Below are 17,086 nucleotides of genomic sequence, written 5' to 3'. Positions count from 1 at the left end.
TCACAATGATGCTGTGTTTTTGTTTTTTCAGTATTTAGATATGGCTTTTTCCTATACAGTTTAGGAATTGTTTTTTTTTCTTGTTGAGAGGAAAAAAGAAGATTTGTCTTCATGTTACTCAGGCCATATAACTTAATTACTATTTGTTGAATAGAATCTGCTCTTTTCTTAGAGCTATTCTTCCGACACCCTATTTTAAATGTATGGCCATTTGCTTTGTAAAGCACCTATATACCTTTAATTTTCTTTTTATTGCTCTTCTGAGTTACTTTTGTTATTTCTTGGATTCTGTATTTCCCACTCTCTTGGATTACTTTTTGTTTGCTAGAATACATTGTCAAAATAATTTTCCCAGAAAATATGTATGGACAGTAAACTTTCTGAATACATACTGAAAAAAGTCATTTGGAAATGACTTTATTTTGCTCTTATGTATTTCATTGATAGTGTGTCTAGACATATTAGTCAATTTCTTTATAGTACAATTCTCAGTTTTTAATTTAACAAAATCTAGAGAAAGGTAATTCTCAACATGGCACACATGATTCCTACAGAAAAAGCCTTCAGCTAGCATATGTAAGTTCTAAAGGGCAGATATTTTTGTTCTTTTGTCCAGTGATGTATCCTAGCATGGTATGTAAGCATTGAATTTTAATTCCTCCTTTCATTTTGGGCCCCAGGACATTCTTGGTGTTTAAGGTATGTGTTTAAAAGGATTATTATTAAGTTTTGTCTAGCATTTCTACATGTTTTGAGGTAAAGCTTTTTAAGTCAACTAGTCTCCCTTATAAATAGAAATATTTTAAAATAATAATTACACAAAAAAGATGTTGATATTTCAGGTTATTTTTATCCTTAGCAAAAGGTGGTATTCCCAGGCTTTTAAAGTTTAAAAGGTTCTTATTTATGTCAACATTATGAAAACTTATTTTTCTTATTAATTGCTGCATGTCATTTATTCTGTATAATCTTACTTAAAGGTCTTTAAAAATGAGAAAAATATTCTGGAACCTGATAATTATGTGGACACAGAAAACTAGCTGTTTTGATATCTTTTTAAGGTGTGGATCTGTTTTTGTAGCTCATTTTAAGAACTGAAAATATACTGCATTAATGGGTTAAATATTTTAAATCCAGTAGAATAGCCTCTAATAAAATGTGGAATTGTTATTAACAGGCTGAAGCTGAGAAAGACCCAGAACTAGGAAATAAAAGGTATGTGGCAAGTTTGCTAATATTTTTATGGTATGTGGTCAGTTACTGAATTTTATTTCTACATGTAATGGAACTTGTTCATTTGTAACAAAAAGTTCGTATCTTTCATGATCCTTTCGTTTGTATATGAGTATTATAAGTTTTGTTCGTGTGTATATGAGTATTATAAATTTTGTTTTGGGAACTTTTTTGGCTCTTTTTGACCTGGGGCTTTCATTGTTGTGGTTGTTTTTGGTCTCTTTCAGTGTTTACTGATTTTGTTATAAAAAGTGAGTGTATAAACTCAGTTTGAATTAAATATATAAATTTGACTTTATGAAATGTTTTGCTAAGACTTGAACAGGTTGACTCTGTTATCTGTGTTCTATTCTTCTAGTAGATTTTTCTATTCCAGCATAAGCACAGTAGTAAATTTTAATATTTTTGTGTAATCTTTTTAATTTTTAGTGACTTTTTAGAACCAGAAAGATAATATTTAGTATATATTTTTTGTATAAAACAAAATAATATTTACACTGTGTTATGTTTTCAGAGGTTGAAAGCTTGTTCTTCAGAGTCTATACAAACTAGTAACTTACAACCTTGTTTTGACCACAAATAGTGTATCTTCTGGTCAGTGACTTTCTCATCTTGATGAATACCACCTTCAATACCAGCCTTGCCCCACCAGTGAATAAACTCCCTTTTACTGCTCTTCATTGGGCATTACAGATTGAGAATTCTTTCCCCTCTTTTATTCTAAGTGGTTTACCTTATTTCTTAGTCAGTGTGGTGAGAGCTTATCAATTTGAAAGCGGAATTTGGAAGTTTGTTTAAATATGGAAAGTTCAATTATTTTATTTAACTCACTGCCTAATTAAACAGGATGTCTTAACTGATTTTTCTTCTCAGTAACTAATGTTTATAGACTCTTAAATGATAAAGATGATTATGAGTACATTAAAATATATTGGTAACTTTAAGCAATAGGTTTGTTGTATGTGCACAGATTTTTTTAAGTGGCACATCATCATAACAAGTGTATTTACATGCTTAAGAAATAATACTAACAGCAGAGTTTGATACAAAAGCTCACAAAGGGCCGAATAAGTAATAGTGCCACATGTAGTAGTATAGATGGACCTACAGTTTGGCCACAATAACTGGCTGGTGAGTAAGTAGGCTCTTCCAAAAATCCATTTTTTATATTTCTTGTGACAGTTTTCTTTCACATCTGAAAGAATAGTTACTGTCTGTGTTTTGATCATTTTCTCTCATTGTTTTGACCTAACTGAATGTACAGATAGTTATCTAATCTTATAAAATTAATTTTTAAAATTCTAGTGCTAATAATTTCAATTCCCATTTTGCAATCAGTTTTTTTCTGTCATGTGTGACATCAGAGAAAAAAGATGTGGGATTTGGCAAAATACTTCACTTTTCTTTGTTAGAGTAAACTAATCCTGAGAAAATATTAGTGCTGGGTGGGTGTATGTCTGTGTGTGTGTTTTAAGGCAGTTGCGGGTGCTATTTCGCCAGAATATGAACCTCTTGTTTATAATTAATGTGAAGTATTTCCTTTTTAAAAGAAATCTCACATGGATATATTAATAATTTAATAAAATTCTACGTGTTGCCTGTTTTCATTGTCGTGTTCCCCCCCCCCCGCCATGTGAACATTATTTATCATGTGATTAAGGCTCTAAATAAGGATGCAAGATAAAATTTTCAGCAGTTTATTAATAATGTTGGGAAGTATTCAGTGACCCTCTGAAATAAATGCTAATTTTCGGTGTAATGTCTCAGTCTAAAGTTTCTCAGAGAGAGTTTGGTATGGTGTTAATCTTTCTTCCCATGGGCAGCTTTTATTGTATACCTTCTCTAAAAGCTTTGAAACCCTGGTTATTATGGAGGGATGGGAGTAGGACAGGTGAGTGGGAAATTAAATACCTGTATCTTGAAACTAGCCTTCCTGGAATCCTTTTTTTGTGCCATTTCTCAGAATATGATTATGTTTTCTTTGATCTTTTAAGACTTTTTTTTTTTTTTTTTTTGACTCTGGTGTTAATAATTTCATTTATTTGACATTTCAAACTGGCTTTCCAAGCTAACTTGATAAACACTGAAGCTTTCTAGCCAGAAATCTAGACATTAATTTTTGGAAAATGAATCCTATGGGGAAAGCACTGTAATTTTAAAAGGTTGACGCACAAGAACAAATATGGAATTAAGCCATTTTTCCAAGTAGGTTCATGCTCTCTGAGTTGTGGAACTGCATACTGATTGAAGTTGTATAAAAGATAATAGCTTTTAAAATTTAATGACAAACTTTAAATGTGGTAAAGGGAACAAACTTACCATGTCCTAGAACCACAAATCAAATTCTCCATTATTATCCTTCTAGCCCAATAAATTGGTATTTTTGTATAGCTCTAATTTGTAAAGCATTTAGGGTTAATGGGCAGTTCTGTAACAAGGCAGGAATTTGAATTTAATTTTTATTATTGGAAATGAGTCTTATAACTTAACGATGAAAGCTTATTTTCTGGGAAATAGTGTTTACATGATTGCTGTAACTGAATTTCACAACTTATTCTTACCTTTCTCATATTTGTGCTTGGCAGCAAGTTTTATTTTGATTTGTCCTAAGAATTTGGAACACCAAAAATCAGCCATTGGTGTTTAAGTTTCCTGCTTTGGAAGTTTAAAGTTACCATCTTTGGGGGAGGGAGGAATAGTTTATTGGCTCTTAGATTAGACCGTGATGTTGTAGCACTTACTTTTTCAAAACTTCTGAAATATTACTAATGTCTCAGAACACAGATACAATTCTCTTGCATTAACTAAAGAGTATATGGCCACCTTTTGAGAAGCGTATCAAAGGGGATATCTCATCCCCTCCTTACATGAAAAGTAGGAGAAAAAAGTACTGAGATACTGATATGGCATGATCACTTTCTGGTGTCTTTTTCTAACTGCTGCTTCTAATGTAATTAAATGAATGTATTTGTTAACCTTTAATTTGTATTGATAGCATGCTGTATATTGACTTCAGAAGCTAAGATTTTCCTTGTTGCTCTTCAAGATGATGGGCTCCAGAGCATTAATATATAAATGATTTATTCTATCTCTGTGTCAGTGAAAATAGTTGAATCACACACCTTTTTAAATGTTGGATTTGGGAGGACCATGATGAAATAAGATCAGTTGTATATACTTGCCATGTATTTCCTCTATTTCTTATCAATAATTTTTCTTAAAATTTTAATTTATACATTAGTCTTAAATTATTTTTTGTAACTTGAAAGATTTCCTTTAGCATATTTCTTCTCATAACCAAAATGCACATATTTTAAAATAAAACTACATGTTTATGTTAAGGTGATTCTCTCAGCTTTGCCTATATCTTTAAATCTCCAACAGAAGATTTACAAGATATTTCCAAAGAAAGTTTTCTTTTAGGTATTACCAATAAATCCAGTTCTTGGGAAATTGAAAACAAATATTTCTCAAATTGGGAAAAAAGTAGAGGTGATGTGGTTAAGAGTATGGCTTATGAGTTTCTGTTCCTTTTAGGTAAGGCTCACCTATAAACTTTTAAATAATAAGCATGGATCCTTAGTTTCATTTAAGAACCATAAACATATTTTATTACTCAGTTACAACTGTTGGGAAGATAGAACCTAATAATAATTTGAGATGTCTCCAATTCATATTTGGCCTTTTGATGTCAGGGGCAAAGTTGACACAGAAAGAAAAATTGGTTGTAACTCAGATGAGTAAAATGATCATATCAGTGGCCATCATACTGCCATTATTTCCTTTGAACTAAAAAGAAATCATCAATGCAATGGAGGCTCTTTTTAAAATTTTATATTGTTTATATATTTACATCAAAACTTCTGCACCATTTTTAATGCTGATTGGCTGGATTTCCCAATGCTTATTGCTAATGCATCAGGAAATCTTAACAATTAGCATTGATGGGATTATTTATGATGGTTGAATTCTCATCATAGTTTGATTTTTGTTTGTGTTTTTGTTTGTGTTCCTTTTGTTTTTAAATACTTTTAGCCCTGACTTGAAAAACAGTCCAGTTGATGAAAGTGAGGTGCAAACAGCAACTGATAGTCCCTCTGTTAAACCTAGTGAGGTTGAAGAAGAATCTATTCCCAACATTCGAACAGAAACTTTTGTACAGCAGGAAGAGCTTTGTGAGGAAGAACCTGAAAAAGCACTATGTGACTCTTACTTTGCTATTGAAATGTTGGAAGTTGAAACGCAAGGGGAGGAGGTCAAAGTGGAAATTCCTCTTGTGGCATCCACTCCAGCCAGTATTGACTTATTCACTGAAAATGTAGAGGAGTCTGTTTTAAATCAGCAGGTATATACCAGTGACCTTGAGAAGGAAGAAGCAGAAATTATTAACACTGAAACAGAATTATCAACGTCTGATAGCGCATTTATCGAAGAAAGGAACATCAAAGGAATTCTAGAAGACTCTCCATCTGAAGCAGAAGATTTCCTTTCTGGGATTACACAGTCTGTGATAGAAGCTGTAACTGAAGTAGACAAATATGAAACTGTTTCAGAATTAGTACCATCTACTTGTGTTGTGGCCTTAGTACCAGGAATTTCCACTGGGGAAGAGCAGGCAGTGAGCACAGTGGGAATTTCTGAAAAAAGTAACATGGATGAAAAGGAGGAGAATGAATTAAATACCAGGGAAACCAGAATGGATCTACAATTAGGAACAGAAAAGGCTGAAAAGAATGATGATAGGATGGTTGCAGAGAAGTTGGAGAAGATTTTGGCTGCAATGAAAGAAAAGCCTGTAGAAAACTCAGTGACCAAGGCATGCCCAAATAAAGGAGTGGGTCAGGCCAATAAGCCTGATGAGACTAGTAAAATTAGTGTGCTGGCTGCATCAAATGCATCTAGCAATAAATCAAGCATCAAGGCTGGTATGGCCTCTTCTACAAAGGCAAAAGCGACAGCTTCAAAATCTGAAAACCAGAAAAGTTTTCTAAAATCTGTACTCAGAGATGAAATAAATGCTGAAAAGAAACTTTCAGCCAAGGAACTGGGTCTACTTAAACCTACAAGTGCCAGGTCAGGCTTATCTGAAAACAGCAGTAAATTGAAATCCCCTCAGAGCGGTGTTACCAGAGGAGGCAGTGGAAGGATCTCAGCCCCTCAAGGCAAGGATTCTAAACTGGATTACAGGGATATTACAAAACAGTCTCAGGAAACAGAGGCTAAACCTTCCGTGATGAGACGAGATGACAGCAACAATAAGGTGAGGAGGGTAGGAAGAATGGCTCAGAGTATCTTTGGAGTGATTAGCTGTCTGTTGTAGCTGAGGAGTAGGAGGTGTAATCTTGTTTTGTACTTTCATCTCCTCATTCCCTTGACCCCCAGACTCCCATTTCCCTTTCTTAAGTGATTCTATCTGTCTAAACCAGCAGACACTTAGAATAATAAACTCGAGTTCATAATTTGTTAATAGGTTTGAAATTATTATTTGGATAAAATGTGATCAGAAATATAACTTTGTGTTTAAAAAAAGAAATTCTGCAGAGAATCTCCTGAGGTGATTGTGCAGTCTGCTTCTGAGTGTAAGGAAACCATTTTCTCTTTTAAATGGAAGCTTTCTTTATCAGCTTACTGATTGCCCAGCTTAGACATTGTGACTATAGAGAAGGAAAGATCAGTACACCTGAATTTATCTATAACTTATGGAGATGATACTGATATTAATTGCTGACTTAGCTTGATATACCTGTTAAATATTTGTATAATTGACTATGTTTGGTTAATATTTATTTGCTGTTTGAATTTGTTTGTTTGTTTTGAAAAACATTAATAACCTAATTGTGAATTGTTTTTCTACATTTCTTATTTAATATTTCAGACTTTGACTGGACAAAACACTAAGAATCCTAAAAGCACCACTGGTAGAAGTTCCAAATCCAAAGAGGTAAGAAATAGCCCACTAATATGGACCCATCTACTCCATCACTCCATAACAGGAGAGTTCTTCTATGTGGAACTTGTGTCTCTCTTCTAAGAATTAGTTTGATATAGAGCAAGAGACAAGAATGAGGTATTTTATTTTTGACCCCACCACCCATTCATTTCTTGACCTTGAGGTAGGCTAAATAGTTGGTGATCTTGGTGTGGAGCAAAATATTATGCAGGGGTGGGTAGAAAGGGAATTAGATTTGGAAGATACCACCAAAAATAAGGTTATAAACACAGAATAAAATCACCTGTGTAAAGGAGACTGGCATTTGACAGGAGTTCTTTCCATTTGTAGTCCTTTTGATATGACTCCATTTAACCTAACTTGATGGGCTCTAAGATTTACTTTCTTGGTACTGACTTTTACTGTCAAATAAACATACTACAATTTATATTGGGTTGTTTGGTATTTTAGATTTCTATTCTTCATAGAATATTTTTTCAGTTATTTTAATTTTTTCCCCCTGGTAAAGGATAAATTTGTTTTATTGGGGCATGGAGAAATGTTAATAGTGTAAGAAGTGGAAGTAAGGACTAAGTTCATTCCATGGCTCACTGTATTGGTAGTACAATTGCTTACAGATTCCACCTTCTGCCACAGAATTACTGAATATGTATTCTAATGCCCATTATTGAATTTAGTAGTAATTGACCATTGATAGTATACTAAATGTGTAGGAAGCCTGCCAAGAATTTATTTTCTTTAGTATTGGCACCATTTTTCAAATTACAGGTATAATTTTTTTTTCAAGTGCATTTATATTCGGCATAAAGTTAGTAATAAATTTTCCACATAACTTTCTCAAAATATAAGCTTTATATAGGCATATTTCCGAATTATCACAAGTTCAGTCCCAGCTCACTATAGTAAAGCAAATATTGCAGTAAAAGTGAGTCACATGAAATTTTGGTTTCTCAGTGCATATAAAAGTTGTTATTATTAGGAATTCCTCTCGTGGCTCAGCAGTTAACAAACCCGACTAGGATCCATAAGGATGTGGGTTCGATCCCTGGCCTCCCTCACGGGTTTGCCATGAACTGTGCTTTAGGTCACACATGCTGCTTGGATACCCCCTTGCTGTGGCTGTGGTGTAGGCTGGCAGCTTCAGCTCTGATTTGACCCTTAGGCTGGGAACTTCCATATGCCACGAGTATAGCCCTAAAACAGGAAAAAAAAATTATGTTTATACTATACTATATTAAGTGTGCAACAGCATTATGTCTTAAAAACCAATGTACGTACAAATATACAAGTTTTTATATATGAAATATATATATAAATAATGAAGAAGTTTGAAATATTGTGAGAATTACCAAAATGTGACAGAGACATGAAGTTAGTAAAAGCTATTAGAAAAATGGCACCAGTAGACTTGTTCTTTGCAGTTTCCACAAATGTTCAGTTTTTTAAAAAATGTAGTATGTTCCAAATGTCATAAAGCAAAGTGCAGTAAAATAAAGTATGTCTGTATTTTAGTATTACATGTCTTAACGTATGTATATTATATATATTAATTGATCAGTGAAATAACCTAGTTAGCTGTTAATTTTCTAGTTGCATTTGAGGTGCTTTTGGTAATCCATGAAGTCTCCAAAACACTTGCTAGATATCATTTAACATATGGAACAGTAAATTCTTTTTTTTTTTTTTTTTTTTTTTTTTGTCTTTTTCTAGGGTTGCACCTGCAGCATATGGAGGTTCCCAGGCTAGGGGTCTAATTGGAACTGTAGCTGCTGGCCTGTGCCAGAGCCACAGCAACGCCAGATCCGAGCTGTGTCTTCGACCTACACCACAGCTCATGGCAACACCGGATCCTTAACCCACTGAGCGAGACCAGGGATCAAACCATTATCCTCATGGTTCCTAGTCGGATTCATTAACCACTGAGCCACGACAGGAACTCCGTAAATTCTTTATACAAATTGTTTGATAAATGCTTTAAATGTATTTTTGTGCATCATTTCAAAACTTATATATTATTTAGGAAATAATTGTAAGCTTATTGAAGTTAAGTAAAGGTAAAATTAAATTGATATTGTTAGGATTTTCCTTTGGCTTTGTTTACTTTTTGGATTCATTTGTGGGGCTTTAAAAAATAACTCTAATTTCAGCTTTGGGAAACATCTCTACACTGAGATTCTAACAGATGATACGTTACGCACATTCGTTGAGACTGTTTAGAACCTACCTATTTATTAGTTGTTGATCACAATTCTTGGGTTTTTGTTTTTGTTTTTGTTTTTTTTTCCCCTTTCCAACAGGAGCATTTATTTCCATTTAATTTGGATGAATTTGTTACTGTGGATGAGGTTATAGAGGAGGTGAATCCTTTTCAAGTCAAGCAGAATCCACTAAAGGGAAAAAGGAAAGATGCCCTCAAAAATACCCCTTCCTCTGAACTTAATTTAAAGAAGAAGAAGGGGAAAATCTCTGCTCCTCGTGTTATGGAGGGAGAATTATCCTTTGTAACATTGGATGAGATTGGGGAAGAGGAAGATGCAGCTGCACATCTAGCACAAGCTCTAGTCACTGTGGATGAAGTAATTGATGATGAAGAAATAAATATGGAAGAGATGGTAAAAAACTCAAATTCACTTCTTACATTAGATGAGTTAATTGATCAAGATGATTGCATTTCCCATAGCGAACCTAAAGATGTTACTGTACTGTCAGTGGCTGAAGAGCAAGATCTTCTCAAACAGGAACGCTTGGTAACTGTGGATGAAATCGGAGAAGTAGAAGAACTACCTTTAAATGAGGCAGCAGACATAAATTTTGCCACTTTAAATGCTAAAGGAGATGAGGGAAATACTGGAAGGGATTCCATTGGGTTCATTTCTTCTCAGATGCCTGAAGACCCTTCTACTTTAGTTACTGTAGATGAAATTCAGGATGACAGTAGTGATTTGCATTTAGTGACCTTAGATGAAGTAACTGAAGAGGATGAAGACTCATTGGCAGATTTTAACAACCTTAAGGAAGAGCTTAATTTTGTTACTGTTGATGAAGTTGGAGAGGAGGAAGATGGAGACAATGATTTAAAAGTTGAATTAGCACAAAACAAAAATGACCATCCTGTCGATAAAAGAGGGGATAGAAAAAAAAGAGCTGTGGACACAAAGAAGACCAAACTTGAAGCTTTGTCCCACGTGGGTCCAGTAAATGAGAATGTTATGGAAGAAGATCTGAAAACCATGATTGAAAGACACTTAGCAGGTAGATACTTAGGAGTGGTAGTTTTTGTTTTATGAGGAGACTACATTAAAAGTTTTTAAACATATGTTGCAGTATTACTAATGATTTCACTGTATTGACATAAGAAGCCAGTAGTTAATTATGACCAAGTGATATTTTCCAAAGAAACATGTTCAAGGTTCACAAATTTTTCTTCGTTCAGAGCAGATCTTACCCCGAGTTACTTATCTCAAGAAAAGGTGACAAAACCAGAAAGCATACTAGAGTACCCACATTAGAATTGGAATGAAAATGGTATGTTTGTATTATTGGGGAAACACAGCTTTTGATAAATAGAAGGATGTTTATACCAAACTGCCTCCTAGTTTTTGCTTAGACTTAGGGCTTAGAAGGGGTGAAGGTACCATTTTAAGTAATATTTTGATGAAGTAGAATAAGAGGTCAGGGAATTCCCATGTGGCACAGTGTCTTAAGGACCTGGTGTTGTCACTGTAGTGGCCATGGTTGTTGCTGTGGTGTAGGTTTGATCCCTAGCCTGAGAACTTTTGTATGCCTCAGGCGCAGCCAGTAAAAAGAGTAATAATAATGTGTCAGATCACTTTCAGTACTTTAGGGAGATCAAAATAATTTCTGATACAAAAATCTTAAAAGATTTAAAAAAATACTGGAAAGATCCCATAGTCTTGTAGAACAAAACAGAAAAATATATGTATGCTCCTTGAGAAGAGCAGATAGGAAGGTGTAGTTGTGATCAAGATAAATGGGAAAATTAGAGGAGAATGCTTAGACTAATGCTGCATTTAAAAAATAGAATTCTCCTATTTTATATTAGAAATCAGTTTCCTTCCCAAATTTGAGTAATATCTATCTTATTTGCAAAAGTGTTAAGGTTGTTATTCAGAGTTAAAAGCAATTTAAATACTGTTGCTGTAACAATAAATTAGACTTTCTCTTTAAAGCTAAAGCGCCAACGAAGAGAGTGAGAATTGGGAAAACACCACCGTCAGAAAAAGCTGTTATGGCAGAAGCAGCGAAAGGTGAAGAAGGCTTCCAAATTAGTGAAGGTAAAGCAAGCTTGATAGAAGTTGGGGAGAGAGTACCACAACATGAGGTGGTGGTTAAAGTTCCAAAGATGTACTATCTAAGAAGAAAAGTAAAAAAACAGTGAACTGGGTAGGAGGTGGGAGTGAGGGAGTGGGGGCAGGCAGCCTTATAACGAACAGATCTGGATAAAGATTTTTATCCTTTTATAGAGATAATAGAACCATTTATTATCTAGCTCTTTTTCGTGGATGAGGTTCCTTGCTTTGTGGATGCTGCCAAGCAGTGAGCCAGTGAATTAAATAAGCTGTCTTAATAACCTTAATACAATTAATGTTGAAACAAATAGAGAGCAGTGTCTAATGAGGGAGAATACTCCAGGTACTTAACAAGTTTGTCTTTATATTCATTATATTCATAGCAAAATGCTAGAGGGGGTAGAAAAAAGAAAAAAAGCACACAGTTCCAGACCTCAAGTTTATTGATTCAGAGAGGTAACCAGACCTCAAGGTTATTGATTCAGAGAGGTAACACAAAAAATCAGCTACCACTGACTTAAACAGCAGTTATAAGCATATCTTTGTACCAATCTCTTTGCATCATTCTCATTGCTCTCTTGCTTCTATTAATCCTGTTTTCTCTTAAGGAAAAACTACCAACTGTGATTCAGTCCAGGCTCATTGACTCTGATATTAGCTGGGTCCTCAGTGCTGCTGTCCAGTTTATTTAGGCTCTTTCCTTTCCCATTTCCTAACCAGGTGTAATAAAACCCTAAAACTCCTCTGTTGTCAAACTGTATTTATTAAGTTTTTTTTCTCCTTATTGTTGACTTCTCTGAATCATTTGTTGCTGATGATCATATGCTCTTTCTTGACACTCTCTCTCTTGGCCAGGTGGATACCCTGCCTTTGTCTGTTCCTCTCCATTAACCCCACCTTGATGCCAAGCCATAGTCATAGTTTTACTGACAAATGCTTCCAGCATGATTTCACGGGAGTTTTGTTGTGATAGGGCAACTTTAGCTGTTGGCTTGCTCAGAACTGCTTCATCTCAATGGAAAAAATAGAGAAAGGATCATTTCTTTACTGCTTTTGTAACCATTTATTTCATTAATGGACAATATGTTTGACAAAAGAACCTAGCTTAAGAAAACATTTTTTAAACAATGACTTTTAAATATTAAAATATTTAAACTTTAAAACTTTAAAATACTATCTCAATTTAAATTATTACATAATTATATATAATGTATTATTATGATTAGATAAAGGTGCCTTTTAGTTGTAGGAACAGATGTGTTTGAGAATATCTGTTACTCTCTTGAGGTTATTTGAATAAATTTTTGTAGCAAGAGACTGGAGACTATTTTAACTAAACCAAGAAAAGGGAAACAGCCTTTTTAATTGACTCCTTGGGGACTTGATGACTGGTAAAATGCAAGGAATAAGAGAAGAGTAAATAATGGTTTCATAGTTTCTAGCCATCTCCTCAGATTTGATAAAGAGTAGCCAGTTACATGAAGAGAGCACTGAATTTGAAGTCGCAAGTTTCTGTCACTTACTAGCTGTGCATCCTTGGACAGGTCGATTTCTTATCTCTCCTGGTTTTATTTTCTCCATGTGAAGAAATAGGTATAACGATGAGTTGACCTGCCTTTGTCACCCAAGATATAGCTAAGTGACCCACATAAAAGTGAAAGAGATTTGTCAAGTACTATACAAGTTAGGTGTTTCAGCTACTGAGGGTAACCAGTTTTTGTCTTCCCCTCCAAATTATTTTATGCAGTCTGCTAATAACATTGTGTGCTTCTTGAATGTTAATTCACTTTGCTGGGCTTGAGTGTTTGTAATTTCACTCAGGATTCTAATAAGGGTCTTAGTCCATTAGTTTAGGCTCATGTTTTTCTTAGTTGGAAGGGCTTGGATATAGGGTATCAGAATTATTCTCTGCTCATGTCCTTTTCCCCTTAATCCACACTTTGTGTATACATTTGCGTATACACATTAACTCTTGCCAGTAACATAGAACCTGAATTTCTTCCATTATCTTTTCTCCAACTGTAAAGCTTTAGTCCTGTATCCTTAAATCGACTTAATTAGGTGAACAGATTTACCCATTTATTTCTTATATAAAGAATCTTGGGAAGAATAGTCAGGTAGGATTAACCAAGAAAGGTTTACTTAGAAAGATGCTCCATAAATTAATCTCAAGGCAGGGATTATCTGATACCAGCTTCACAAAATCTCCAAATCTACATTTTTTCCTTGAAAAATTTCTTAACTTTTAGTGGATGAAGAACCTGGATTAAAGGATTCAGAACCAGAGCGAAAACGCAAGAAGATTGAGGACTCTTCTTCGGGGAAATCAGTGGCACCTGATGTCCCTGAAGGTATGTGAAGTAAAAATTCAGTATTGTAGTATGTGTTTTGCTGTTTAGACAAGTAATGGGATGACTTTGCTTAGATGACTTATTTAGAGTGGTAATTAGCAAGTATTGCACATTGGCATTTCTAAGAACAGTTTATGAAGCTGTGTTTTTACCTGGCAGAAATTATTTTTATTGTATTCTCAAAGTCTGGATTATGTCTCTGATTTCATTCCTGGTACTTTCTTCACTGCTTCGGTAAGAAGTCTACTCAACCGGAATTTCTGCCTGGAAATTCTGGTTGAGTAGAAAGAACATACTGAAAAAGCTTAGCTAGCAGACTTTGTTCATGGCCAGCTAAGATGAGCTAAGGGTCACAGTATTTGTTTATGCTGTATATTCCTCAAGCAGACAGTTGCCTATCATTCTGCCTCTTCTTCCTGTTTTAACAGTAGATGCCTCAGAGGTTTATTTCAAAAACTTCAGATTCTTTTTCCAGTGAATTACTATTCTGGAGGAACTCCCAGGCATTCCTGGAGGCTCTGGAATGCTACAGAATATGTTAAAATATATATATATATATACACACACACGCAGACCTTGGTTTTGTAATTAAAGGCTTAATTGTTCTTAATCCCTGGATATATACCAGTGTACATTACATTTGTATATAAGTGTATACTGTGTTTAAGTATGTCATGTTTAGATAAATTGATTAACACCGCTACAGATAAATTGTCATTAGTTTTTTTTTTTCCTTCCTCTTCCCTCTCTCTCTCTACCTATCCTCTAGATTTAGACTTTCTTGTACCGAAGGCTGGATTCTTCTGTCCAATTTGTTCCCTCTTCTACTCAGGTGAAAAAGCAATGACAAATCACTGCAAGAGTACACGACATAAGCAAAATACAGAGGTAATTTTTTAAAATTCTTAACAGCTTATCAGGTGGTATTATAATCAAACTGGGTATACTGAAGTATATACCCAGAATGTACATTCTTTCCCTTTGGGAAAACTTTTTAAGGTTTGTGCTAGGTTAGTCCTCTTAAGTTCAAAGTCCTATTCATGTTCTTTACTGTACTTTGCCAGTAACTTCTAGTTTTTAATCCTTTTCCTCTGGCAGCATGTGCCAGAATAGATTCAGCATATCACCAGTCCCATGTGACACTCCATTAAAAAGTGTGAGAAACTATTTTGATGCTCTCTTGCAGAGTCGTGGACATGCAGCATATTAAACTCTCTGAATTGTCTAGCCAAAGAATCTGCTTAATTTTAATTATTTAACCCATTTCCTAAGCTGATTTAGTCACACCCCTCATCCCCTTAGTTGTACATTTCTTTGGGGGAAGCATTTGGATTAAAACTCTAGAGAATCATCATTAGCCGTAGTTGAAACAGTGGTTCCGATTGCTTCTGAGCATTTATATCTCCTCTGTATTAAATTTGTGGCACAGACACTCACCTAACATTCATTGAACTGTTATTTGCTAGAAACTTATTCAGTCCTCCACATAAACTTTATGAGGTAAATACTACTGTTCCAGTGGTCTAATTTTAAAGATGAGGAAAGAGGCTTAAAGAATATCAAATCCCAGGGTCATAATAGTGGCAGATTTAAGATTTAAATCTACTTTTATTTTATTCTAGGCTCATGCCCTTAAGCATTGTGCTATGCTACCTGTGCTCTTAAGTTTATCGTGTCATTTTCCATTTGAAATCTTCCACTAGCTTTATACTACATACGGAATAATATCCAAACTTCTTATTTTGTGTCTACAAGGTCCTGCACAATCTTATTCCTTTCTACTTCTCTGACCTCACTGCTTGTTATTGCTCACTATGTTCCTGCTTTTCTGGCTCTTTTTGTTTTATTTTTCATACGTGAAAGGTGCCTTTGCTGCCTTTGTGCCTTTTTATTGCTTTTCCTTTGCCCTCTCCCAACCCTCCTTGTATAGCTGGTTCTTCCTCTGCTTTTAGGTCTCAGTTCACCTAACAGTGTCCCTGAAAGGGCTTTGCCTAAGAAAGACCTAGCTAAAGTAGAGTACTCCTCTCACCCCCAGAAAAGGGTCATTCTCATTTACTTTATTGTATTTCTCCTTTGTAATGCTTACCACCACCCAAATTATCTTATTTATTTATTCTTTTTATTGTTTCTCTTCCCCCACTAGAATGTAAGCTCCATGAGGTAAAGGGCCTTACCTACTTGTTGACCACTGATTCCCCAAGCATCAAGCATAATGCCTAGTATATCATAAATATCAGATGATTCATGAATGGAAGGAAGGAATGTTAATGTAAGGCACTGTGTTTCTAATCTTTATTTTGTAGGATCAAGCTGTTTTAATTTATAAATACAATGAAATATATTAAATGTGTTTGTATCTACAGCAAAACAACATCTAATAAATATTTTTTTACTACAAATTGCTTTTAACAGAAGTTCATGGCCAAGCAAAGAAAGGAAAAGGAGCAGAATGAGGCTGAAGAAAGAAGCTCTAGGTGATTGGGGGAATGGGGAAAGAATTCATTAGAAATTTGTTTAGGGTCCAGTTGATTTGTGTATTTTTGTTATCACTTAATTTGTAATTTTTGTTTCAGAAGCAAATATTCATGTTGTACAAATTTCTGATTGCCCTTGATGTAGAGAGACTGATGGGGAAAGTATGATGGGTTTGATTTTTATATCAAATCATCAGGCATGGAGAAATATCTTTTAGAAGTGTTATAATAAATGTTCCTACTGTATATTTAAAATACCATCTTGTGTTTGTGGCTGATTATTAAAGACCTGCTTGCCTCTGATTGCAAATAGGCATCTCTACAACAGCTGTGATTTGGGATTTTTGGGGATTTTTCATGTATTTCTGCAAGTCATAGGCATGACAGTATTTTGACTTTACTTCAACCATCCTTGTATAGAGATTAAAAGATCTCTTTAAAACTCTCAGTTTGGGGGTTTTTTGTTTTTTGGGTTTTTTTGATAAAATTAGGTTACAGCATGTTTGGCCCAGGTAGGTTTGAGTAAAACGTTGCTTGATTTTTTTTTTTTTTAATGGGTTATGAAAATGCTTTTTTGTGCTTCCTGTTTCTGCCAGGACCCACCTAAGTTACCTTCTAGCAATTCATGTAATATTAGCTTAAAAGTACAAAGACGAAGCAGCTTCAACTTCCTGTGGATTATAAGAATTACTTTTTAAACAGTTTGAGTTGGAGTTCCTGCTGTGGTATAGTAGGTTAAGGATCCAGTGTTGTTTCTGTGGTAGCTTG

At 34.6% G+C, this 17,086-nt stretch overlaps 1 protein-coding gene across 40 annotated transcripts in view; it reads left to right on the top strand.

Annotated features, from left to right (window-relative positions):
• ZNF638 (zinc finger protein 638) overlaps positions 1-16,573 on the top strand; it is a 140,625-nt gene extending 124,052 nt beyond the window's left edge. For 10 of the 40 annotated variants that reach the window (XM_085018960.1, XM_013996059.3, XM_085018972.1 and 7 more), the window contains 8 exons: positions 1,178-1,215; positions 5,269-6,493; positions 7,109-7,174; positions 9,481-10,435; positions 11,374-11,478; positions 13,743-13,844; positions 14,614-14,732; positions 16,257-16,573. In XM_085018960.1, coding sequence (XP_084875086.1) covers positions 1,178-1,215; positions 5,269-6,493; positions 7,109-7,174; positions 9,481-10,435; positions 11,374-11,478; positions 13,743-13,844; positions 14,614-14,732; positions 16,257-16,322 — 2,676 coding nt within the window. In that variant the 3' untranslated portion in view covers positions 16,323-16,573. Of the gene's footprint in view, positions 1-1,177; positions 1,216-5,268; positions 6,494-7,108; positions 7,175-9,480; positions 10,436-11,358; positions 11,479-13,742; positions 13,845-14,613; positions 14,733-15,987; positions 16,114-16,256 lie in introns of all 40 variants that reach the window. The other 30 variants (XM_085018959.1, XM_005662475.4, XM_085018968.1 and 27 more) reach the window with 6 other exon arrangements.
• The last annotated feature ends 513 nt before the right edge of the window (positions 16,574-17,086 follow it).

This window comes from Sus scrofa, chromosome 3, assembly GCF_054392235.1.
Source record: "Sus scrofa isolate SSC_HxYL_T2T_F1_AM1 chromosome 3, Sscrofa_HxYL_maternal_Yorkshire_Landrace_v2.0, whole genome shotgun sequence".
In the NCBI taxonomy this organism is placed as follows: Eukaryota; Metazoa; Chordata; class Mammalia; order Artiodactyla; family Suidae; genus Sus; species Sus scrofa.
This window is presented reverse-complemented; position numbering and strand designations above follow the sequence as displayed.